Genomic DNA, 27,459 nt, shown 5'->3' with positions numbered 1-27,459 from the left:
TTGCAAAATAGGTGCAGAGCAAACACGGACCTCCAAAACATCAGAGGTGGGATCAGGTGCCATGGAGGAGTGAGCATCCCCTGCCGACCGGTCACACCCGCCGTGTGCTCCTTGTCATGATCGAGAAATAACGGAAAAATCCGTCGACAATTCAGTGTGTAAAAAATGGCCTAACAAATAGTATGAAAAACGTCAGTCAGCATTTGACTCAATGATAAATTGTATTTGCTGACAAAGCAGCACAGTTAAGGCTGCAGTAAGGAGGCGGGGCCTAATTTATACGGGAAATGCTTACTATGACATCACGCAAAAATATAAGTTCTTCAAATTACCACAAAATGAAATGAATTGCTATTTTAAACTGTTGAATAGCTTTAAACTACATCAATACTAACTAGTGCATGCATTATTGTCGTTGGTTAAATCCCACACAGCAATATATAAACAATTCACTGATCGCAATGCACTTGTCAATGTGACGTCATATCGTAAAACTTGACGCAGTTTTTATGCAGTGAGAGGCGGATCAAGTTATATTTATAAAATGAAAAATGTATTTTGTAATTAAATAAAATATAAATTGTAGATATATAAAAGGCCATTAACTTGGATGCAATGTCTATTTTATGATTTTATTCATATACTTCCCGTACATTCCCCAGACAAGCGATACCGTCGTATATATTTGTATGCAGATTCATTGAAGGGTAATAGAAGGGTCGTAATAAATCGATATATTGCAAGGGCATACCCTCAATGAATTATGACTAACTTTTACACATAAACTCAAGAAGTATGAAGCTATTTGAAAAGTGCTGCGAACCTGTTGAAATCTTGCAAATGAATTAATTATATCTGTATTTAATGTACTTGACCAGCAAAATATTCAACATACGGTCTAACAAATGTAATTTTAGCAATTAGATAGTAGAATCTATATAGGTTCGCAGCACTTTTCACAAACTACAAAGAGTGTTGAAAAAAATTATATGTTAAACTTAGATTTTTAACTTGGTTATGCCCTTGCAATATTAGAATTTATAGATGACCTCAATACTTCAGGTATATTTGCTAAAATCACGTGACTGCCACATCACGCGACAAGTCTAAATAAGAAATCTAATCGTCATCAACATGTAGTTTTCAACCACATTGCATTTGTCCGATAATAGTAAAGTCCTAAAAAGAAACGCCCATCCTTGTAAAGAATGTATTTTCTATACAAAATATTCGCCGATATTTCCATTTGGCACCTTAACTGTACTGCGAAGGTCATTGTATCGACCATAGAACTTACGAAATGTTGACTTTAAACGAGACTGTAGATATTCTTGTTTCATCAACTTGTTTGTCAATAATTTACCTCGTTTTAGAAATTGTACATACGTAGAGCATGCTCTTGCGTATCGAATCAACTAAGAGATATAAACCCCGTATGCAGGTGACGAAGGTATATTGCTGCATAAGTAAGGGAAGTTGACGATTGAAAAGTTAAAGCCATCACGTTTATCATAAAGCTTGGTTGTTAGATTACCATTAACGTCTTTTTCAAGTAAAATATCCAAATATGAAACAGATGTGTCAGACTCTGTAGTATCTTTTATCTCAAGCTCACCGGGATATATCGTTTCGATATAAGAATGGAAATAACCATTGCTAATACGTTATATTTCCATTAGTGAACTCTTCAAAATTAGAGGCGCGTTTGGTCGTCTGACAGGGACAGCATGGCGTTGCGGATAATACAAAACATGCCAATCTCAATCCAATTTTTAATGTTAAATGTATTTGTCATTCCAATTAAAGAATAGAAGAACTAAAAGACAAATGTAAGAGAGCGAGAACCCTAAATTTATCATCCATTAATAAAAAAAAATACGACATTTCCGAGGCATGTGTATTGTATTTAGATGTACCATACGATAAATAGATACATACGATCAACAATAGATATAAATTAATATCGTTGTCATTCCTACTCTTGATGTATATAAAGTCCACAACAATAAAATATTTCATTTGCATTTTCTAAGGATTTGTTCATCGACATTCAACATTCTGTTTACATGTTTACGTTACGTTTGTCCCTGAAATCCCGCGAGATTTGTACATTTACAGACTTTTTCACAAAAGAGCGCACTAAGAAGTATAACTCTTCCATAGTGGAAATAGAACGTATTGAGAATACGTCGTCGGTATATCTAAGTGTTGAGTTGAAGGCCACAGCAAGTGTTTTCTTCTTTTCACGTATTAGATTTTGGACAAATTCTGCTTCATATGAATACAAAAAAAAAGGTCTGCTTATAACGGGGCGCAATTGGTACCCATGGAAATTCCAATAGATTGTTGGAAGACCTGGTATACCCTGTGCACCTTGTTTAGCACTTGTTCACTTTTGATCCTTTGATGTTTACCGCACAAAGAAGCTGTATTACTATCATGAAATTTTTAGCTTGATAATATCATATATATACATACCTTTAGTTTGAAATAATTATGATATTCTTCATGATAATATAATAACCCTTTTTTCAAATCTCAACAAATACTTTAAATAATAATATTTTTTAATGGATGGGGATGGTTTGACATACATTCAAATACAAATTAATATATACTTTATTTACAACTATTTATTTCTAATTCAAAATCGTCTCAAAATCCCAATACAGGTAAAGTTTGACTTCTTGGTATTTTACTGTGTATTAAATCACTTCCTGTGTATAGGGATTAGGAGACAAATAACCACAGGTAGACTGCAAGCCATCAAGGCATTCACACTTGTACAAAATAAGCCCCTCCCTCACCTAGAATTTACCACCCAGTAAAAATTTTTTAAAGATTTTTCCAAGTATTATACAATTTATTTTTTATAACAAGAACAGTCCATTTGTCATACATGTAAATGACCAAATCTCGGCGATAGGATGGGTTGATAGGGATATCTTTTCCGAGCATGGTGACCATCATAACCCGAGTCCTCTGTCCTGGGTGCGTCGTTTATCCAATATGGATAAAGTATGGGCGCATTCTTTTTATCATATCGGATATGTTTTAAAGTCTGAAGTCAATGATACTTTAGGGGTTAAATAATTATATTACTGTTAAAATATTCAACTATTTTTCTAACTGTAACTTGGCGATCTTTCATAACAAATTGCCCAACTAAGGACACATCTCTTCCCCAGCTTACTTTCACTGGGCACCAGAACAAACATCATTTTTAACCACCTCCCTTCCTTCACTAAAAGAATCAATCCAATTAATGATTAAACTTAATTCTGGCAAGTCTTTTGTCTTCACAAATATTGTACACATTATTATATGTTACTACAAAGGAGTTTCCAAGATACACATTAAACTTTACAGCCGTTCGTTGTTCGAGTATGACCGAGTCAACCATTTTTTGTCACAAGTCATCTACATATTGACGTCATTTTTACCTGTGACGTCACAGACATGGAGCAAAACATTACCTAACATCTGCTATTTATAGAAATGTGTATGACTAAATGTGTGCCAAATTTCACTCTGATCTGAATTGTGGTTTTGTAAATATAGAGATAGTTGGCGAACTTTTTGATCACCCTTCGTACTAATGGTGAAAGTGAAAATTCCTCAACATTTTTGCACATCTACTGGACACCATCAATTATATTCCAAAAGTAGATTGGCTACAGCTTAAAATTTAAGTCTCAGAGGAGTTTGTGGCAGGAGATAGTGTGACAGACGGACTGACAGACCAGGATAACAACTTTCTTAAGAAAGTTCTGGTATATAAACGCGATTATAATTAGTTATTGTTGAGCAGGATCGTATAATGGGTTAGTGGTCGAATAATTAAAATATTCGAGAAAGGTGTCTTAAGACGAACAAAATTGTGCCCAAACAAAATATCATTTTATACTATAATACTTACTATATTCGAAAAAGTTGTATAAAGACGGACATTATTGTGTCCAAACAAAATACTAGACTTACTCCATCGAAAAGAAAAAAAGTGTGTTTTTTTTCAGAATTGTACTAGTTTCCATGAAACGATTGAAATGAGGAGTCACCAAAATGATGGAGCTCTCTGATAATTTGGATTTGAAGGACTAAATCTTTTATTACTATATGTGTATGTTTTCGATATCGAAAGATAATGTGGGATAAAAGATTGAAATAATTTAGTCCTACATTATATTATCTTTTGATATCCAGTCGAAAACATTCATGTAAATATTTTGTAAACTGAACCATGTCAGACTCAAGTATACTGAAGGATACGATACCGACCTTATATATTTACATTTCTTTTGTGTCTAACATAAATCTTTAGTCGTAAAAGAGCTTTGTTGTGAACGTCTTGGTGCTAAGTACGGACGAGATTTAAATTCGGTAGACACCTTATTATGCTTTATCAGAGTGAAAACAAACATAATTTTGACATTCCGTATTATGTAAGTCAGCAACGGATAAGTGGCCTATCATTTTACTTCTTTTAATAAGGAAAATGAAAAAAAAAAATATTGAAAAAAAATCTACTTGATCTAATAAAATGATTTTCAAATTAATGATTCCGGCTCCGAGTCCAAAACTATTTTTTGAAAAGGGTATATTCAATGTACAACATTTCACAGCCAAAAATACCTACTATGACCAGAACCACTCACCTTGTTGTCACGGTGGTCTTATGGATGAAGTGCGAGCAGCTTCTAATACAGTAAAACACGCTTGTAACGAAGTGCCAGGGATGGACGATTTTGCTTTGTTATAAACGTAATTCGTTATATTCTTTAAGTTCACAATATATTTTTAAGCCACGGGAAATGAAAATAACTTCGCTGTAAACGTCAATTCGTTATAACTGTGTTCGCTATAAGAGTGTTTTACTGTATATACATAAACACGTATTCTGCAGAATTTCAACTTGCACATTACCTTCAAAAGTCGTTCTAAGGATTTCTTACTTCTTCACAGAAGCACTTTTATTTCCCGACATATTTCCATAGTATACATGTACAATTTCTATCTTTGAAAACAAATCAAAGTAATGGTCTTTTAATTCTCTAAGTATAACAAATTAACAATTCACTAACAAATAAGCACATAAAATATATAATCCTCTGGCTATTTCAAAGATTTTTGAGTAATCGTAACGTTTTATCAAAGTGAAAAATAGTACCACTTAATGTGTCGTATCTTATTTGCGAAAATTGCAAACTGAATATTTGCGTGCTTATTTCTATGCTACAAAAGGAGATATTCGATCAAGAAAAACAATTCTCTGTTAGATAGTGGTATAGGACAGACACGACATCGAGAAACAACGATTTCCATATTCATACAACATCCAGTCATAGTCACAATACAGTTCTGTATACAGAGAGAAAATTATAACAGAGTCTTTAAATGCTGTTTTCAGATCGCCCAAGGACTACGGCAGAATGATTGTTAGTTTGTAAGAGGGACTTACTGCACTTAGAAAAAAAATATTGTATTCAGAAAAACTCATTTTTTATGTTGCTAACATGCCAAAATGTTGAAATTGAATACGACTTTTTTTTTTTAGATGTTAAGATTTAATTTCCTTATAATTTTTTTATGAATAAAGAAATTGAGTCTAACCAGTCAATGTAAAAAAAAAATTCGAAAAAATGTTCACACGCATCAACCCTGTTTTGAATAGGTTATACAAACATATGAATCGAAAAAGTTATAAACAGAATTGATGAATACAAGATGCTTAAATACAGTGTACATTGATAGAACTGTTCACTCTACATGTATCACATGACTGCGCATGGCTACAGGTGCGCATAGTTAAGGTGAGTGATGCTTTCGTACAATGTTGAGGACATATCATCAGTCTATTTATCTTTGTGTCTACAGACTAGAACTGGACAGTGGGCATGGTGGACGACAAAATCACTGACGCTGCCCATAATTGTCCTCCGGAACTTGCCCATTCCTCTAGTGCCTGTGACAACAAAGGTTGCGTTTTCTTTCTGAGCGATGTCTACAATAGCGTGTCCTGGTTTGTCGGCGTTCTCTACTCTGAATTCCGCCTCAATCTGCCAAGAAGGTACGAGAAAAAATTTAAAATTAATCATTACTCACATAAATTTATTATCAGTTACATGTACCCTTTTGACTGTATAGGATCATACCCTGAATTGATCACATCAACCATGATACAGAAAAAGTGCTTGTGGTCAGCAGCCTCCCCCCCCCCCTCCCCCGATAAAATTTACCCCGGCTATATAAATCAAAGAAGTGCTGTAAAATAAACCAATTATAAAAAAAGATAATTATTAGACAATTTTATACCCCCAGTTTGCTTGCTTTGTCAATAAATTTCTGTTTGAGTTCCCCTGTTTTCCCGTCTGTTTCCCTCTGTAGTTCCATCACTCTGCCGGGACCTGTAAATAAGGAAACAAGGTCAATAGGTCAACAAACTCATCAAAAAAGAACCTTTAATGAAATAGACTGTAGCATTATGAAGCCTGATTATTTTGCGATAATTCTATCACAACTCAATTCAATTCATCTCAAACTTAACGAAGTTATTTATGTATTCACAATGTTTGCTCTCGCTTCGACGAGACCATTTTGATGGTATGTTAACATATAGACGTTATTCCACCTAAGTGTTTCATCAATCAGTCTAAGTTTACACCAGTTAACAACTGCAATATTTGGATGAATTATCAGCAAACTCAGAATTAACAGCGCTGAGTTATAATAACAGTGCTGTTAAAATCCCGCCGAAGTTTTTTGTTTGCTCTCGTTACACCGAGACATTTTGATCATATGTTGACAGAGATGTTATTTCGCCTAATCGTTTCATCAATCAGTCTATGATTACATTGGTAACATTTGGATGAAATATTACGGATCTCAAAGATCCTGACTAAAGAGCGTAGAAGTAATCAATCAATCATTCCTATAACTATGGATACAGCTTAGTCAGTATTACTGGACACCATTATCTCTGATAAATCAGTCTTACAATAACTGATCAAATATAATTATTTTATATAGAAGGTCATTGTCACAGTGATGCGATAATCACCAGTGATTTTGGAAAGCGATATTTTGTGTTTTATTGACAAAAGCGATCCTTGCGAACTATTTTCCACTCCATTGTCTGATATTTTCTTCTAGAAAAACTAAACAATCATGCATCTGAAAAAGAGCTATTGATTTTCGCTGCCATGTTTCCCAGAGGAAATCTAGTGGACACAAAAAATCGGGAATCAATCGCCATGAATGCAGTAACAGAGAGGACTTTGTAAATTCTATTTGCCTTCCGAGTCCTCAAAAATGGATTACATTATCGGAACGTCTGTACTACTTAGAGGGAAATCCGATTTCTGTAACCCTATAGAACATTAAAAAGACTTCCTCATTTCCATAGAAATGGGTTTAACATAACCATATACTTTTGCTTAGTTATCATCCAAAAAGCATGCCATATAGAATTAAAAAATCTCTAAAAATGCATTTTACAGCAATATGGTTTAAAGGAATTGATTCTTGACGAAATTTTCATGAAGGATAGTTTTCTGATATGATTAAAATTATGCTTTAAAACATTTCTAAACGCTTTTATCCATTGTGATGACTTTTTTTTTTTTACATCCATTACATATTAATAAGTATTTGTAATCTAATCAGCCTCTGACCTTCTCTGAAACATGACCTTGAGTTGTATCTAAGTCATTAGTCATTCCAGTTGGTACAAAATCGTGTTCTTGTTTTCAGTTACATTTGATCATTTGATATAAGAATTGTACATATAACCGTGGATTACCCGAGAGACTTTGACCTTGGAATTAAAAAGATAATCTTGACAAATTATTAAAGAAGTTTCCATGGAATCAATTTTGACCTTGAAATCATGGAATGAATACACATCGGTTCATCAGAGAGGTGTATGCTGTGCAAGTGCTAGTGATTATAGAAATCCGCTCTGCAGCTTCCCGCGCAATTAATTAGAGATAACGTGCAAGAAAAATATGCAGTAGCTGATTTAGGAATGTCCTGAATGCACGCAAAATGTGAGCTAAGTTATTGCTTGTGAATATGTCACAGGTGTAATATGAAAGGAATATTTTCGGTAAAGACCAATATTTGCTCCCCAAATCAAACTTTGATGGAGAAATATATAATTATGTTCTAAAACTTACACGGTATTTGCAAAGTGCCTCCAGGTATTTGGTTTCTCTTGATCTAATGTTCATTTGTAAGGTATTTTGTCTCATTTCTATTTATCTATTATTTATAAGTCTACCTGAACTCCACGAGCCCTGTCTCATGGGTTACGAATTTCACAATTTCTGAAGAAGCACTCTTGCTTATCATAGCCGTCCACTTAGTTTTTCTGGTAAATACTCGGAGGCAGAGATTTTCAATAGTTAATGCATTTTTCACTATATGATCAATAGGGCCCTGTCACCTGTCCCAAGGTCATGAATTTTACAATTTTAAAAGAGGCACCCTAGCTTATCATAATCATGCACTTAAGTTGTCTGTCTGATACCCAGGAGCAGAGAAGATATAGTGCATCTGCACTGTATGAGCAAAAGGGCCCCGCCCCTAACTCCAGAAACCCTGACCTAGAGGCCATGAATTTTACAGTTTGGGAAGAGACACCCTTCCTCATCATAACATTGCACTTTGTTTGTCTTATAGTTATACCCAGCTGGAGCAGAGAAGAATATTATCAAAGAGATAATGCATTTTCAATATATGATCAATAGTGCCTAACACAAGAATTCCTGACCCTGGGGCCATCGATCAATTTCACAATTCTGGAAGAGGCACTGGTCATGCTTCATAACCACGCACTTAGTTTGTCTGCTAAATATACAGGGGAGAGAAGATTTTTGAAGAATTTTAACTATATGATCTTTAGATCCTGTCCAAACACCGGAATCCCTGTCCCTGGGGCCACGAATTTAACATTTTTTGGTAAAGGACGCATTGCTTTATAAAATGATGCTAACAGTTTAACTGGTTCATGTCAAAGGGTAAAGAAAAGGATTTTTGAAGATAGTACTATTTTTTGAGATTTTGCCCTCCCCCTTTCAGCACCTGGGGTAGGTACCATGAAATTCACAATTTTTGTTTCCTTTTATCCATCTATACCTTATTTTGTTGAAATTGGTTCAGTGGTTCAAGAGAATGAGATGGAACTGTTCAAAAGTTTACGACCGAGCACAACGCATACCAGCACGACAATGGACGAAAACAGGTAGCAATAGTTCACCTGAGAGAGCAAAAAAATTCCAGGTACTGTAATATTGTTAGGGGATCTTTTTTTCTTTAGTCATGTGATCATCAAAAGAAAAGTGTTAGTAACCAGTATTTATGGAACGCCGGGACTGTCTTATATGAGGATTAAACATTATATGCAGTGTTCTCTTCATTATATGTGGTACTATTTTAATTATATGAAGTAGTTTTTACAGTATATCGTGTGCAACTTCCATTATATACAGTACTTCTTTCATTATATGATGTAGATGTGTCATTATATTATGTACATCTATCATTATATGAGGTGTTTTTATCATTATATGAAGTACTTTTAACATTATATGCGGTAGATCTAACATTATATGCAGTGAACACAACACTATATTATGTACTTCTCACATTATAAACAGTATATTCATCATTATATGTAGTATTTCTGTTATTATGATGATGCTGATCGTTAAATATTATGTCCGGTCCTGTCAGCATTCCGTGTGGTAGATTTTGCATTTCGTTATGATGTAGACACAGTATTATATGCGGTGCTTTCTTCTTTATGTGTATGATCTTTCGGAAGCTACCTTTCGGAACTCTCTGTTAAATATAACAATTAATGCTCCGTGAACAGGTTAAGATATGGGGTAATAGAGTAAAATAAAATCCATTCTATTTCATGGTATGAAGTAAAGAGAGAGAGAGGGGGGGGGTGTTGATAAAAATATTTTGGGAGTGGAAAAAAATTTGAGGCATTTTCTATCTTTTTTGTGAACAATATGACTTTCAATAAGATTCATATCATATATAGGACAATCAATGTCAAAAAAGATAATAAAAAAACAGGGGCGTCGGCAAGAATTTGACATTGGGGAGGCGAACTGGATCGAAAAGGGGGAGGGGTCCTAACCAACTTAAATAAGACTTCAGCCAAAATCTTGATATTTTCATTTTCTGATTAATAAAGAACAGTTAAACATGCAACCAAAAAAATGTTTTATGTGAATTAAGTTATATGCACTATAGATTAAAAAAAACGGAATATTTTTAATTAGCTAGGAGCTAGTGTTTTTTTTTTTTCCGAAACGGCATAGAAAGAACTTTGAAGGGTTTATGAGGTAAAGATTAAAATACATATAATTTTCTATTATTGTATAATATTTATTGTTACTCGCCGAAAGAATGCATAGTTATGAAATTTAAAATGAACAGGGTGACTAATCCTTCATAGTCCCCCCATTTTTGAAATGCAGAAATGTGTATGACAAAAAAAATCATCTGAAGTTGTAACCTATTAAAATTAAAGCAATATACTAAAATACTGGGTAACAAATACTATTTAAAACAACTTCGATTCATCAAAGATTTCCAAACATCGATAGACCAATTCATTAGACAATGAACAGGCCTGTTATACGCGGGGGGGGGGGGGGGGTTCAGGAAGGGGTGCTCTAATTTTTTTTTTACCAATTTCTCCACTTTTTCTGAGAATAGTTTTTTTTTTTAAATTAAGTTTCGATATGTAGAAATTCATTAACTTAGACGCTGCTCCCCCCCCTCCTTTCATACACACTTTCCTGTCAGGTCGAAATCGGGTAAATTCCAAAAGAATTGAAAAGAAAAAAAAATCCGGCAACTTAGAGAGTCCCCCCCCCCCCCCAAAAAAAAATAGAATTTCCAAAAACGTTTCTAGCTGTGGGCCTGATGAAGAATTTGTAGCAAACTTGCACGTAGAGCGATGGATACCATGCTAATTGTTTACAAACGCCAGGTAAAGGTTATAATTATACACGTACATCCCAATTTGCGTCTGTGTAAACAATAGCTTTCACACTTCGCCGCTCCATTGACCACAGATATTGCCAATACAAATGTTGTAATTTTGTTTTTCTCATTTATTTTTCTTTCATTTTTCATTTTTTTTTTTGGTGTGTGTGTATGTGTGTGTGTGTGTGTTTTTTTTTTCAAAATTATCGGGGCGGCGATCGCCGCCCCTTTGCCGACGCCCCTGAAAAAACTAACTGCATTCCTACGCCTTCGAGTACGCAGGGCTTAAACAACGGCTTATAGAAAACACTACATGTATTTACTTATTTGTTTGTTTTTTAGGGGTGGGATGTGCTAATTTTTCACAATGTAAATTACCCTTTTATCTCTCATTTTATATATATATATATATATGTATGTGTATATATATATGTATGTGTATATATATGTATATATATATATATATATATATATATATATATATATATATATATATATATATATATATATATATATATATATATATTACTGGGTAATTTTACCACATATCTTTTTAAAAATAAAATCTTGAAGTACAACCCACGACTCAATACATTTTCTGTTCTGAAAATCGTTTATCTTTTCCTGATACATTGCATAACATACACATAGTATTTAACTAAAGACAATTTCGGCAATTTTTTTATACGCCATAGTTTAACAATTAATACTATGGAACAATAAAATTATTTCAGTAATACATTGTAATAAGTGCATCTCTCTCTCTCTCTCTCTCTCTCTCTCTCTCTCTCTCTCTCTTGTAAACTACTGAAGTATTGACATGACTTCGAAATTCCTTTAATATGGGGATAAATATTGTGTGGTATGTGATTATTCCGCGATGCTTTGGTTGACGTGTGGTTGATTACCAATTATTATAGATAACCCAAAATCATTAAGAATTTTCATATCTAAGAACAAAAAAAGGTAGAACTTTCTAAATCTAACAAGGGGGGTTCCGAATGGTAGCTTCCGAAAGATCATACACATAAAGAAGAAAGCACCGCATATAATACTGTGTCTACATCATAACGAAATGCAAAATCTACCGCACGGAATGCTAACAGAACCGGACATAATATTTAACGATCAGCATCATCATAATAACAGAAATACTACATGTACATATAATGATGAATATACTGTATATAATGTGAAAAGTACGTAATATATTGTTGTGTCCACTGCATATAATGTTAGATCTACCGCATATAATGTTAAAAGCACTTCATATAATGATAAAAACACCTCATATAATGATAGATGTACATAATATAATGACACATCTACATCATATAATGAAAGAAGTACTGTAGAAAATGGAAGTTGCACACGATATACTGTAAAAACTACTTCATATAATTAAAATAGTACCACATATAATGAAGAGAACACTGCATATAATGTTTAATCCTCATATAAGACAGTCCCGGCGTTCCATAAGTATTGACTACCTTTTTTGCTCGCTTATCATGAATTCATAGTTCTCCAAAACTTAATTTATGGTGAATTTTATCACTTTCCAACAGGAAATCGAGAACAAGACAGTTTAAGATTTTGAAAAGAAGCATTTTCGTTCATGTACATTTGCTTTTGCACTGGAACTTAGTTTTTCAAAACAATTCAACTGACTTGAATATCGATCACAAATTTTGAAGCTGGAACAATTTTAGGAGAAGTCATTTATTTAAGTGTTCTCACCATCATCTGAGCTGAATATATGAATAAGCATTACCCTCGCAAGTACATTTACAGCGGAAAAAGTTTATGTTTTCTCATTCTCGATTATTTAATCATGCGCCTCAATGTCGCCAGCATTTTATGAGGCTTTAAAGCGAACTATTTTGGCTTTTTCTTAAACATTACTGAGTGTGACACTAAAAGTTTTTACTCTCTGTCTTTTTCTCTCTGTAGTTAAGGCTTTAGAGTGTACACAAACTCTTATTATTGAATTATCATATAGTCTAACCTGTTTTTCACGAAAATTTATATACTAGTAAATCACGGCTACTGGAAATTAACTATATATTGTATACACACATATAATATAGTTACGTTAACTTCCAGTACCTGTGATATAAACATTAAAAGGGCCAACGATAAAGTATATACGATTTAATTTAAGGATTGTATCTATCATTATGTGAAAGATGTGATGACCGACACAATTTGAATACCGGTATTTCGCATGCGCAGCAGCGGCAAATTTTCACGCGCTCCCAGGTTAGTTTAAACTATATTTTATTTGAAAATGACAAGCAGAAAATACAGGCAAGTAGTACAGAAAATCAAAAAGGATTCGGAAACATGTTTTGAAAACATATACTAATCCGGCTCTCAGGTTGATTATCATCCTCATATATACCAAAATTAGTTATTTTAACCCAACTTCCGGAACAAACTTGATAAATATATAGGTATGAATAGAAACTATAATTAAACGCTTTGTTTTTATTGCCTTCCCAATCTGGCGCCCGTTTCTCTTCAAAATCGATATAATATAGACAACCAAACAAGAACACATTCGTTTACATGTCATGCGAGATGAAATTCAATTATGAAAGTACATGTATATACTTTAACATCAAAATACCTGTATTAATGGTATGAAATAATGAATATAAAGCAAAATATAGCAATATCAAGCAAAGTTACTTGATATTCCCACAAATATTTGCGAATAGAAGACAAACTTCTATTTGATTTTGTTTATTGCAAAAACACTTTCAAGATAAATAATCTGGGAAAAAAAATCTTTCGATCAGTTTTATAATACCTTGCCTTTGTATATGTTATAATAAAATCACTCACTCATTGTAGTGGCATTGATGTAACTCTCCGGAATGTGAAGTAGAATAACTTTGTTTCCAGGTTTGTGGAAATTCGTGACATACCCTGAAAATATAAATATTTATTTCTGAGAGTTTCAGTGTAGAATATTAACTTGTATATGTTGTTTACATGTGCTTGAAAAAACTTAATTGTGTGTCCATGAAAAAAAATTGCTTTTAAGTCAATAATTCCGCTACTCATACATAATACATGTATCTTTATCGCTGTGAAGAGAGAATGTACTGATATGTATAAACCCAATCACGTACAGTTGTTTACTTTAAAATGTAGAATTACCAGGTGCGTATGTTCACGTAGTTAAACATGAATATTATCTCTATATGGGTATATTTCTCAGTTCATTTGCCAGAAAAAAATCTGTTACATGTACATGTACCCATCAATCGAAGCAATCCATGAAGTTGAATATTGGCGAGATGTTTGTTTCATTACAACCATTTCCAATAATAGTCATTAATACAGAATCTGATATTGAAGATACAAAGCGTATCGACTCCCCTAGGGCTTTCGTCCCCTTTTTAAAAGTATGAATTTTGAAGCAATGAATTATTGAAAGACGAAAGATCATTCCATTTGAAAAAGCAGCTCATTAAAAAAAAAAAAAACCCATAATGTCATGTTCTGTGCAATTTGTTAGCTCATAAAATCTTTGCCAAATACTCAGGATCGGCATATAATTTTATGTTCTTGACATACGGGAGAAATCCCATCTTTCATGAATAATACTTTCAAGCTTACAGGGAAATCGATTAACAAACAGGAGGGAATTAATATTAGTAGAATTGTGTTCTGATAACTGTCAAGGTCTCTTCCACAAGAGAAATCCTGGGATTAATTGAGACACAATTTTCACACTTAGCACACAAAGCATGGGGAACAATAGATGAACTTTTTGTACATTTTTATCAGCGTGCTCTCTGGTATAAATACAGTAGATTTTTGAACAGGGCATCCACAGTGAAGCATTCTTCGCAGTGAGAACGCTGTGAACAGCTGTCTTACATAGAGCGAGCTAAGCAGTACATCTTGTAAGCTGTCATTTCTTGCTAACTTTTTACTGATGTATTGTGATAATACACAAGATGTTCTAGGTTTGCAAACCTGTTTTCGACCAAAAACTACAGAAGCAAATCAAATACCGTAACTATCTATTTATCATCATGTATAATGAAAATGCCGTAAATCGAAAAGCAGAATCCATATCTCCATTGTATGAAGAATAAAAAAAGAGGGCTAAACCTTTGCACTCGGATTTTTATTAAGAATCACGTTTATTCGAGTGCAAAATTGGGTTCTGGGAATAGATAGGCGTGAACAACGAGACACCGCCATCACTCTGGATTTAAAGCAGAATATTACCCTCAATGTTAATGTCCACTTCTACCTGATAAGGTATTTTGACCAACACACAGTGTTAAAATAACCCAGGGCAATTGAGTGGACTTAAATTAATGTCCACTTCTACCTGATAAGGTATTTTGACCAACACACAGTGTTAAAATAACCCAGGGCAATTGAGTGGACTTAAATAAAATTTAGGGTCAGACTGTTATTAGACGGTTTTGCATGTATTAAAGTTCAAACAGTTCACAGTTTTCTTGAGAGATGTTTTAAAATTTCAAATTCATGTTCATAAATATTTTGCCTTCCTGAACTACACAGACATATCCGTTTACAGCGAAAATACTTCACCAATTTTTTGTTTGTAAAACATGAATGAATACACGAATTAGGTTTTAAAACAATTGACAATAGATTTAAATGGCTTACGACATACAAAAAAAATTCAATGCACTTAACATGTGCACACTTGCTTGTTCATAAAAATCTAGACCACGATTTCCTGATCACAAATAGAAATATATACAACTTCCTTCTCTCCTACTTACGTCTTATGAATGAAATATCTAAGTCGTTTACTCTAAATCAATGGAAAAATGACTACAAACTTCATCCCACGTGTAAAAAATAGGTTTACTTACATTCGAATGCATAGTCGGCAAAGTCACTTTCATCTACAGAAATAACTACCGTGGCCATACTTAAAAATCTCTCTATACCCACGACAAACGGAGCTTTAAATGAGGTTAAATATTAATTCCTGGTATTTAAAGCAATCAGAAAAAAGGTCAAAGGTCACTATTGGATAGTATCCAGCTCCTTATTTATGGAATATTCACAATTTCTCTGTTGCACTTGATGTAACCAGGTTCCCCTTAATGAAACTTGTTTGTTTACCCAACAGGCAATATTGGATTATTGTAATGAATCCATGCACATTGCTCGCAATTGACCGGAAATTTCTGAAGTAAGGAGCGGATCAAATAGTTTACTTAAGAAATATTAAGGTTAATAGATAATTTTCATTTTAATCAAGTGAATGCCACAGATAACCTTAATTTCTTGTGTTAGGTTCGAATATAGTTTTATGTTGATTAAGTTAATTACTTTGTATTATAAATTAATGATCTCTCCATGCTTAATGATTGAAAATCATGAAAACAGAGAGTTAAAGTTCTTGATACATGTATCTATCTTAAAATATGTTAGCATAGCACGAATATATTTTTTAAAATTCTGATAGTAACCAAGAAAAAAACATATTAGATATATTTGAGACTTTTTTTTTATTTCACTTAAGCCCTCGACATGGTATGATAGTACAATGAATATTTAACAATGGAACAAATCAGTATGTGAACATTTAACAAAATGAACAATAAAAAGATCTATATACTACTGGCATTTGTTAAAAATATTTTATTGCTTATGTTGTAGGAAATTTGAAATAATTTAAGAACAGTTTAACAAAGCTTTGTCAGATCTATTTAGTTTATATATATCAGAGGTATTCATCAAATAAAAAGATACTGTGTTTGAAATCATATAAATATTGCTAGGTATAAATTTCTGTCTTCGAATCTTAAAAAAATACAACTTGAACATTCTATAATTAAAGCATTTTGAAGAATTTCAAACATTTAATATTCCAACCTTGGATAAAACCATCCCTTTATGTATTCTTAACCATTATCATACCTATCTTGCTTGAGTTATCAACATGCAAAATATTCTTATATATAACTTCCATGAACCATTTTGAATTGTAAAAAAATCTTAAATAAACTGATACAAAATTCAGTACAACGTGAAGGAATTTTTTTCTTTTTTACCACACAAAATCCTTTGCCAGAAACCAGTCTTTCTAGATATTACTGGTATAGTAAGTGGTAGTCTACCATTTCTCAATAAAAAATACAATGAGGAATAAACTTTTTAACTACCGTTATCATTTTTCAAAAACAAAATTTCATGTAAAATACTGGAATTTTCAAAACCCCATATTCCTACACCATACAGCAAAATAGGAACAACCATGGTGCCAAAATCTCGCAGTTTCATATCAAACGGTAAATTTAATTTTGTGGATTTTCTAGGAACAATATACCTAGCTTTTCTGGCGTGTTGCAATTTTGTATCATTAAAAGTACCTTTATTGGAAAAAAAAATATCCCATTTTTTTCTTAACAATTTATAGTTTATTACCATTACACATAGAATGTAAAATATCAGTGTTAATGTTAGAGCGAGAAAAAATAATTTTTGCTTTAGGCGCATTAACTTGCATTTTCCAATGTACATGTACATTGCATTATGAAAAGCTGGTAGGTTAGCAGCTGAGTCTACTAAATAACTGTATCATCAGCATACAACAACAAATACAAACGATAATAAACAATAATCTCGTCAGTATCTAATAAGTGAACTGCCGTGTTCATATCTACAAGACCATTATATTGATTTTAGTCAGTCGAGTTATCCTTCGTGTATGTTTTACTTTACAGGAACTTAAAATTTATTTTCATAACATACAGAGTAGCAGAAAATGAAACTCATGATAAGGGAAAAATGGTTTGTTTTTTTTTGGCTTTTGAAGTCTACTTTAGATAAAGGAGGAATAAAATTACAACTGGAAATATGTACGAAACTATGTACATATGATATATACTTACACTCAAAAGCGATATCCGAAGTTTCACTTTCATCAAGCGCTATAACAACTGTTGCCATTTTTTCTCGTTAGGTACTGAAAACTTTTACAGAGTGGAATGTGTCTGCAACAATGGTCCTTTTAAATACGCAGTCCTTAGGCTAATTATGATAAATTGCTTTGCAATGTAAGGGGAGTAACTCTCATTGAAGTTTCTGAAAAGTTTTTTGCATATTTGAATGTCTTGTGGCATACAATTTTTTTTTTTGAGGGCGGATTTCTTTGTGCGACTTCGCAAAAGTTGACTTTTTAGAGAAATACGACCGTCAGCGTTATTGTAAATCCAAGCTTAATGTGCTACAAGTGCTAAATAAATCATTTATTAATTTGCTAAATAGGACCGAGAAGGTCTCTTTGGCAGTCCAGTTCCTCGTTACGTTCTTGTCCGTGACAGATTTACGTGTGCAGAAGAGAGCATATTATTGATTCGATGAGAACTTATTACTGGCGAAACGGAAATACTCATTTTCATGTAACATCAATGATTTTGTGAGTAATATGCTCTTAAGCTTTGCTTTTTTTCTGTCGTAAAAGGTTTTTCCCCCCTTTTTTTGCGAACGAATCGATAGCAATTTCTCTTTTTATGACAACTTATCATTATTTTAATTTAGGTAGACGTATCATCCAAGCATATACATTGTATATGTTATAGTAAACGAATTCCCGAATCACAATCATAAAAAAATTCCATTGTTACCTTTCTATAAGTGACAAAAATACATCGCCACCAAATACATGTAACTCATACATCTGATACAGATAAGTGTTATTTTTCTCCTTTTTCCTTTTTTAAAAATAAATTATACATTGCTCCCTTAGATTACCGTCACGCACGTCTCCGTTGAAGAAAGTAACACTTTTAAGTAATGATTGAATTATATTTTTCACACTTATTGGTATAAACAGATCCGCCTTTCGTGGCTCTGTTTCTTCCTCGTGAGGAAGGGCACTAACCTTTATCACATATATATTTATATTTAAACCTGCAGTATTTCAACATGGGGCGGAAAACAGGGCGCACGAAAGCAAGATTTAGAGTGAACAAACGACCATGTAATTGAAAGCTTTACTATCAACATCACGCGAGATCCACTTTGTACTCTCACCCTTCGGATATTCCTTAGTGATTTTCATACAAATTAACGTTCAAATCGGGCATTTAATTGCCATGCAATGGATGGTATCGTAATTCCTAAAAAAAATAACAGGAGCAAGAATTGTCAATGGAATGCAACAAACTCACGCTAAAAAGAAATGAAAAATCGGGCTTTTATACCTTTGTATGCTCAATTTAACCATAAAATACAACAAAGAATATACTTGCTACAGTCACTCAATTGTTTGTGTTTATTTGTGTTCGTGTGATGCAGCCTTGTATTTTTATGACTATTCATACATGTAAAATAAACTGTTTGTTTTCATAGTAATTTAGCAAAGGGACCTTATAGACTTGCAGTGTATAAACGGACATCTTTGATGTACATATATTGAAAGAGTAGATACAGATGTAGATGCGAATTATTTTTATAATGCTAGATTTATAGATGACGTTAAAAAAATGCGTGTTTCTGTCTGATCACTGAAAGATGTCGCCAAATAGAAGTGAAAACAACCGCACTTAATAAAAAAAAAACAAAAAACAAAAAAAAGCACACACTACCATCAGGGCGCACGAAAGCAAGCTCTCAAAGAGGTGTATCGTCATAACCTTAGAATCGAGCAGAATATTTTCATTATCGTGGCATTTTACTTTTTCCTTAAGTTTAACATTATTATGAAGAAGATTATTGATACAAATGACTTTTTCAGTAAAGAACAAAACTTAATATTACCGTTTTATGAAATTGTCATCAGATCGACAGAAGGAATGCATTTATTTATAGAAATCTATCAGTCATTCTACGATAAATTCAGAGTATAAAACATGAAAAAAAAATTGTTTCAAATAGCAAAATGATTATCATAATTCACTAAAGGACATATCAGTGAACTTGAAAATAAAGAATTGTCCACAAGTCTGATATAGTTAATTTTTTACAACAATTTCAAGATACCATTGATTTTAAGGTAATGTTACGGAAGTTAATGCTTGGTTAAGCCTTATTATTTTTCAAATAAAGCTGAATTTGACCAATTTTTCGTTTCTGATGTTCAGTAAAGAACGCTAAAGTATGATTCTTGAAGTCTCGCATGAATCCGAATTTAAATTAAATTTTCGGGGAAAATATCGTTACGGAAGTTAATTCCCAGCAATAAAAGTTAAAATTCTCTTCAATAGTTAAAATCAAAGTTTGTTTTAGGATATTAAACAAAAGTATGAAGCATTTCGCTCCCAAAATACTAAAAAAATTATACCTTTAATGCAAAAACTTTCCAGAATTACCGTTACGGAAGTTAAATTTTTAAGAGAGACAACTGTTTTTGTCAAATTCATTTTGTTATGTCGAAAATGTAACCGTCTTAAATAGCTGACTCGCAACTGGAATCGATGATATAAGGTTCTCTGGTCACTTTCAGATAAGTTTCATTTCTTTTTGAAATCTGCATTCTGTGTGTGAAATATAAAACAAAATCGTTACGAAAGTTAATCGATTTTTAGCGACATGCTTATGATTTCGCATGAAAGATGATCCATGCATTTTTTTGCAAGAAGTGGGTTGATTTCTTTTTATATAGGATAAAAGACATTTTTTAACATTCATTGCAATCTATTCGGAATGATTTTTCGGCTGAAAATTTCATCTTGAAATTTGTAAATAAATGAAGCGACATTAAGATTTGCAGTGGAATACGTTTTTCAACATTACATTATGTTCATATCAAAACTTTAACTGCATATATAGGCCCTATCGGTGAATATTTACAAAATCATGTGTGTGTGTTAAGTCTTAGAGTTAAAGTCGACCTTTAAATTTATAGTTAAGATATTACAACGGTAAATTTGTAAGCGACATAAAAAAATCTTAATTGGTCATGTTTTTGTAGAATGACTGCTGTACATGTAGTCGTGTCAAATAAAGTACAGAAATTATAACATGTTATTCAAAAAACGTATTGACAGTAACATAATCTAACTTTTCTATATATCATTTGTTTGTAATTACTCCAGATCAACTATCAAAATCTTTTGCTAATTCTACAAAGTATGATTAAAAGAAAGAAAAGGACAATCGACGCAAAATTACGTTTAAAACATACATGTATGTACAACTACAACCAGTGTTTTTCAACATAAAAACTCTTTTGCCCATTTTTAGCTTTAAATGTTAATTTTATGAACTAAATATCAATTCAGATGTGTATGATTATTGGCAAACTGATACACGCAGTAAAATATTTCGTTTTTATCAAAGTTCTATGGAGAGAGACTGTTAGCATTCTGGGGGATGCCACTGTGATAATATTTCATGTTCATCAGAACGTGCAAGATAGAAGCGATACGATATGAATGAAATATGTGGAGATAACGAACAGTGTTCGAGCTCAAAAGTCCATTAAATATTACAAAATAGGAGCAGAGCAAACACGGACCTCTAACACATCAGAGGTGGGATAAGGTGCCATGGAGGAGTAAGCATCCCCTGCTGACCGGTCACAACCGCCTTGTGCTCCTTGTCATGATCGGGAAATAACGGAAAAATCCGTCAACAATTCAGTGTGTAAGTAATGGTCTAACAAATAGCATGAAAAGGTCAGTCAGCATTTGACTTAATGATAGATTGTATTTGCTGACAAGGTCATTGTATCGACCATAGAACTTTCGAAATGATGACTTTAAACGAGACTGCTGATATTCTTGTTTCATCAACTTGTTTGTCAATAACTTACCTCGTTTTAGAAATTGTTCATACGTAGAGCATGCTCTGGTGTATCGAATCAACTGAGAGATATAAACCCCGTATGCAGGTGATAAGGGTATATTGCTGCATAAGTAAGGGAAGCTGACGATTGAAAAGTTAAAGTCATCACGTTTATCATAAAGCTTTGTTGTTAGATTACCATTAAAGTCTTATATGCCTATAGAACGAAATTATTTCGAATTAAAAAATATATGTATAGACATGCACAACCATCTTGCAAAAGAAATAAATAAATCAATAAAAGAAAGACATGTAAATAAATAAATAAAAAAAAAAGTGAAAAAATCTAAGGAGCATAACTCCTGTATATCACTGAGTAAGTTTACTTATTCATGAGATATATTTTCTTAGAATTCTTATTTTGTTGTCAGAATAATTTATGAAGAATTCATAAAGAATTTCTAACAAGCCGAGATGCACATTGTTGTTCTGATTTTAAAAATATCCGTAACGTAAAACACAGACTGGGGATTTATTGCTTCGAAGTTGAAGTAAATTCTGAAATATAATACTGAAATAGTTATAGGACAACTTTCTCTAAAGAGCAAAGCAATTTCTACAATTTACGTCAGAATTCAAAACGCATGAAGGCTACAAATTATACTGAGCGCGAATGCCTTTAATCGAAATATCAATTATTAGAAAAAGCAACAATCACACCTCGTTAAAAAGAAAAAAAAGTTGCAATTCGTGTAATTTATCGAATGGAGCCAATGAATATGAAGTCATCACGTAATTTGAATTCCGTATTCATGTTACTCTTTTTTTTTTTTGTCCATGTCTCAAATAGCAAAAAGGAAAAAAATATAAAAAGTTAGGCTTGGTTTGAATCTTACAGAATATGCCATTATTGCATTATCTGACGTAATGATATCACTCTTTTCTATTTTGTCCATGTTTCAAATGCCAAAAAGAAAAAAAAAGAATAAAAAGTTAGGCTTGGTTTGAATCTTACTGAAAATGTCGTCATTGCATTATCAGAATTCTGTATTGATGTCACTCTTTTCTATTTGCCCATATCTCAAATAGCAAACTACGGACGGCAACTAATCTGTACAGCATGCACAAAACGTCAGTGTTTGATAAAGCAGGTATTAATGCTGATTGCTATGACAAATAAGAAGTAAATGGAACTACATTCATCTTACTAGTACACAACAAAGCGATTTTTTTGATTCATCTTTTTAGATTGAACTTTCTTTTCATCGTTTTAGTTGGCAACATTATATATACACGCCCTGTGGTAGCTTTAAACTCAAGTACTTGCATGATTATTTTATTATTATTCAATCTGTCATTCACAAGGGTCCAATCTAATGATATTTCTAGTAAAAGTTTTAAGTTATAATAAACATGAATATAAAGTATCTAAAACAAAAACATTTCAGAATATGTTATGATGATCTGAAAACCATTGAAATACTAAATGTGAAAGCTGTAAGAATCTGAAGGCGCTAAGCTATTAAAGGATAATGGTGAAAATCAAAAAGGTTCCAGGAACTGTGTCTACATCAAAGACTTAGTTTAACTGTATACTATTTATTCATACAAAGAAATTCATAATGCATGTCAGCTGAAAAAAATCAGTAGAAAATCATAGTACGGTCAGCAGAAAATAGAACTCCTTCGAATGAAAACTCCAAGTCAAACAAAAAACATCAGCAGTTCCTCGCCAAAAAGAGACAAGTAAAGTTATGATACCTATAGAGTATATAACAGATTGAAACTAGAAACAGATTGATAAAGAAAAGTTAATCACCCATGGCTCTGACAAAATATGGGAAAAGACTTTAATACACGACATATAACAGCAACTCAGGTTCTAGTATACAAGAGAAAGAAACCCAATTCATGGATTACAATAGAGACATACACAAATGTATAAGAAACATAAACTCATAAATTCAGCAAAAAATCTGAAGGAGTCTAAAAAAGTAAACATCAGAAAAAAAACTTAGAATGAGAAAGAAAACAAGGAAATTAGAAATTCCCCTCATTTCAATCAAATAATATCCAGCAAAGTCACACAAAGCACACTGAGTACATTCGCATTTTTTATTATCTGAGTAAGACAAGGAAGAAACTGTAACCTTGATCGAGAGACTATTAAAAGTTATATCGGCGTTATTCTGGTATGTCGCTCTCAGAAACGTGATTTTTCTATCATATTGATAGCCCAATCTTTTTGCGTCTTTTGCAGTAATTGCTTCTTCGACGTCAAGAACGCTATTGACTCCGTAGAATTGCACATTTTAATTAAAACCACGAAGTAGGCTTTCTATTAAATATTCTTTCATCGTGAAAGATTAAAACAGTCACTGCCATTATTTCTGAATATTTAAGCAGAAAGATATTTAGAGAAAATGATCATACTCTAATTTGTGCATATCCATATCATTTAAAATTTTTGCACCCCTAAGAACTTGGGAATATATTGTTAAAATTCTGGCATGAACAAGCCTCCCTCCTTCGCTTTCCTATGTCTTTGTTATTAGTGGGATTATCAATGTTTTAAAATGTTGGCGTGAACATGCCTACCTCCTTTTCTTTGGTCCCTCCATTTGTCTTCTATTGAAGATTATGCGCATTTTTTTTTCACTTATTAATTAAAAATCAAACCTTGATACGTAAGAATTAAGTAACTTAATTTTTCAGGAAACGTACATTGTTTAATCATAAAAACGTGTTGTTTTGTTCCACCTAAAAAATTATCGCAGATTGCTTAGATTATCTCAATGAAAAAATCAAAGGTATGATAATAACGAACTGAAGTTGTGCATTCGACATTTAAAATTATTGAAAATGGCAACCACTGCCATGACAATAGTATCAAAGTAATTCTCACTTTTGTCATTAAATTCCAAGCCAATCGTCTTTAAACTTTACAGGATTATTTTGTGCATCATCAAAAAGAAGACGGTTTGACAAACTTCATCAATGTGTCCATGGAAGCAAAAAAAGATTTAAAAAAAAAAAAAAAAAAAAATTCCCCTCTAAAGTTATTTCAATCTGCATAAATAATTGATGTGTTAGTGTTTCCGAAGGTTTCTAGAGTTTACATTTGCAAAATTCCCACCCTTGTTTTGGAAACGAAAAATGAGTCAATTTCTGAAAATTAAAGTTTTTCAAACTTTTAACATAGCAGATGATTACTCTGCATTCAATCCAATACCGTTTGGGTCAGTTCAGGGTGGCATATACTACTGGTTGCAAATACAACGTTTCAGGTTTGCAATTATACTTGAGCTGGCTATAACACTCGTTTAAGAAAAAAAGTTTTCTTGTGATATTTGGCATAGTGGTGTATCATAAAAATCATATAATTTATTTTTCTCATCTTTTATATCTTTAATTTGTGAGGTAGAGATGAAATTAAAATATCACAAACCATATTCAGTTCCATAAAGTCGTTTAAAAGATTTTAATTCAAAATGGAAGCTCTCGTATCTACAATTCTTTAAGATAAACATATATTTCGACCTCTGTATGTGGTGGGAAGTACTGATTATATTCATAAAAATGTTGTAAAGTGGTCTTTTCAAGATAATGAATGAGAAACAAAGCTTGATTAGATCGTCGGTGCTAGAAAAAAGTTACTTCAATCTCAATTTTCTATTTGTAAGATTCCAGCTTAATTGAAATTTCCTTTTGCTACATCATCCATCAAACACGGCTTAATGATCCTACATTTAACCAATTTATATATAGAAGCATTTTTCCTCAAATACCAGTTCCTGCTTTTTTTCAAAACGTCTAAAAATAACTTTCAATTCTCTGAGTTCCTCTTTTTTTCCAAATAGAATAAATTTAATTGGCAGTGTCATCCTATTCTTCCTTATCATTGTACCAAACAGTGAAATATACCAGGTAAATTAAGTCAGTTACTTAATCAATTCTGATGTTTTTTAAAATGGCATTCCTTGAATTCCTTTTTAATCACATGTCAGGAAGCGAATTGTCAGAATGATTGGTAAAATCTGCAGTCCAGCATCCTCAGCTTCACACAACTACTACAGTATCTGGAAACAGTGGGTTAAATGAATATAATGGTCGCACCATTGATGTCGAATTCCTATTTCAAAGTGAAATAAAACAAAAAAGTTCACTTGTATTGGGATGTTTGTTGTAATTCATCAAGAGAGATAAAGGTTAGACTTATAAAACAGCTGGCTATAATTAAGATGGCGAGCTCTTTGGCTAATTACTCTGAAGAGGGTTCACTTTACAGTAATTGCTAGATAATTGACCATCACAACCATCACGCTTTAGAATTTTAAGTGACTCTTTCTTTAATATAAATAATTTACAAAAATCTCGACTCTGTATATAGTTCTCATTCACATGGAATTGTCTTCATGTATACCTTTTGCCATATCCAGAACCTTATTAAAGTTTTTTCTGTGCAAATGTTTTCCTTAGCGAAAGTAGAAGATAAATGTCTACTTAAGACCACCTTGTCTTCAAAGTATTTTCAGACAGTTCTTGATCTGTACGTATTCGCTTTTCTTTCAGGAATTCCTTGGATATTCTCGAACAGCAAGATTCTGAACGTTAACTGTGTCTGATACTTTATTCATTATAAGCCTAAACCATTTATCAGTTCAATTCTTGGAAACTGAAGAAATACGCCCAGACAGTAGCATCGTCTTTAAATGAAAGGTTTCTTAAGTTACCGGAAATACATGAAGGTATTCAGTGAATTCTTGAAACAATTCTCATTAACATAAACATTTGTACAACATAAATGTGGATATTAATACTCAAATAAAAGCAAGTATTTTTAGCAAAAAAGTTTAAAATTAAGAATTGTTGGAAAATTAACCGAAGTATAGGATACAGATCCAATGATACACTCTGTTTTAATTACATTCAGAGATTCTATACTTACAATTAAATGCCCACAGAGAATGTTCGCTGTCATCTACAGCCATAAGTGCACATACTTTTTTCAAATTTACCTTCGTTTCTGCCATAATTTTAGTAATTTTATCCAAACCGTTTTGCACAATATTTGTGCAGATAGCACAGAGAGCAAATATTTCTGTGAATGAATTAAGCCTCTTTCTAGGGCATGAAGCAAATGGGGAAATAACAATCTCTACCATCTACACATTCCCACCTTATGGCCGACAGTTAAAATATTGTATGAAGAGATAAACATATTTCACGAAGATCTAACTCAAAATTACGCAACATCTGCTTTTAGTGATGCACGTATTCCTGTTATATTTTACAACATAAGGTCCTTACAATTGGTTGCATGAGAACCCAAAACAAAATGGCTGTTCTTTTTACACATGTTGAGTTCATGATTCATTATATGTAGTTTTGTTTTTAATTCTTTTATTTGCAGAGTAAAAATACACATGATCTATTTCAAGCAAAATTAAGTGTATTGAAAATCTTTCTCTTGAAAGAAAGAATATTCATACGATGCTATTAAACACTTGCGAGTTGGCCAAGATAAACCAATTATCCACGTCGAAACACTGATATATTAGCTTGTTCATTTGAAATACTAATCATCTTTAAAATTACTACATATCATTGTGTCTATAACAAAGAGTGAACTAGTACAGATAATATATTCATGATTGAAAGGAGTGTTGCTCGTACTAAAATTGCAATCAATATGTGCGGGCGATTTCG

At 32.6% G+C, this 27,459-nt stretch overlaps 1 protein-coding gene across 5 annotated transcripts in view; it reads right to left on the bottom strand.

Annotated features, from left to right (window-relative positions):
* Nucleotides 1-4,935: 4,935 nt before the first annotated feature.
* The window catches only part of LOC133187386 (uncharacterized), a 37,217-nt gene continuing 14,693 nt past the window's right edge, over nucleotides 4,936-27,459 (bottom strand). For 2 of the 5 annotated variants that reach the window (XM_061322735.1, XM_061322736.1), the window contains exons 2-4: nucleotides 13,858-13,941; nucleotides 6,313-6,404; nucleotides 4,936-6,056 (exon numbers count right to left, since the gene is read on the bottom strand). In XM_061322735.1, coding sequence (XP_061178719.1) covers nucleotides 5,853-6,056; nucleotides 6,313-6,404; nucleotides 13,858-13,941 — 380 coding nt within the window. In that variant the 3' untranslated portion in view covers nucleotides 4,936-5,852. Of the gene's footprint in view, nucleotides 6,057-6,312; nucleotides 6,405-13,857; nucleotides 13,942-15,881; nucleotides 16,099-17,912; nucleotides 17,986-26,698; nucleotides 26,808-27,459 lie in introns of those variants that run through there. The other 3 variants (XM_061322734.1, XM_061322739.1, XM_061322738.1) reach the window with 3 other exon arrangements.

This window comes from Saccostrea echinata, unplaced genomic scaffold (assembly GCF_033153115.1).
Source record: "Saccostrea echinata isolate AGI-Se365-2 ecotype Australia unplaced genomic scaffold, CSIRO_AGI_Sech_v1 ptg000015l, whole genome shotgun sequence".
Lineage (NCBI taxonomy): Eukaryota > Metazoa > Mollusca > Bivalvia > Ostreida > Ostreidae > Saccostrea > Saccostrea echinata.
This window is presented reverse-complemented; position numbering and strand designations above follow the sequence as displayed.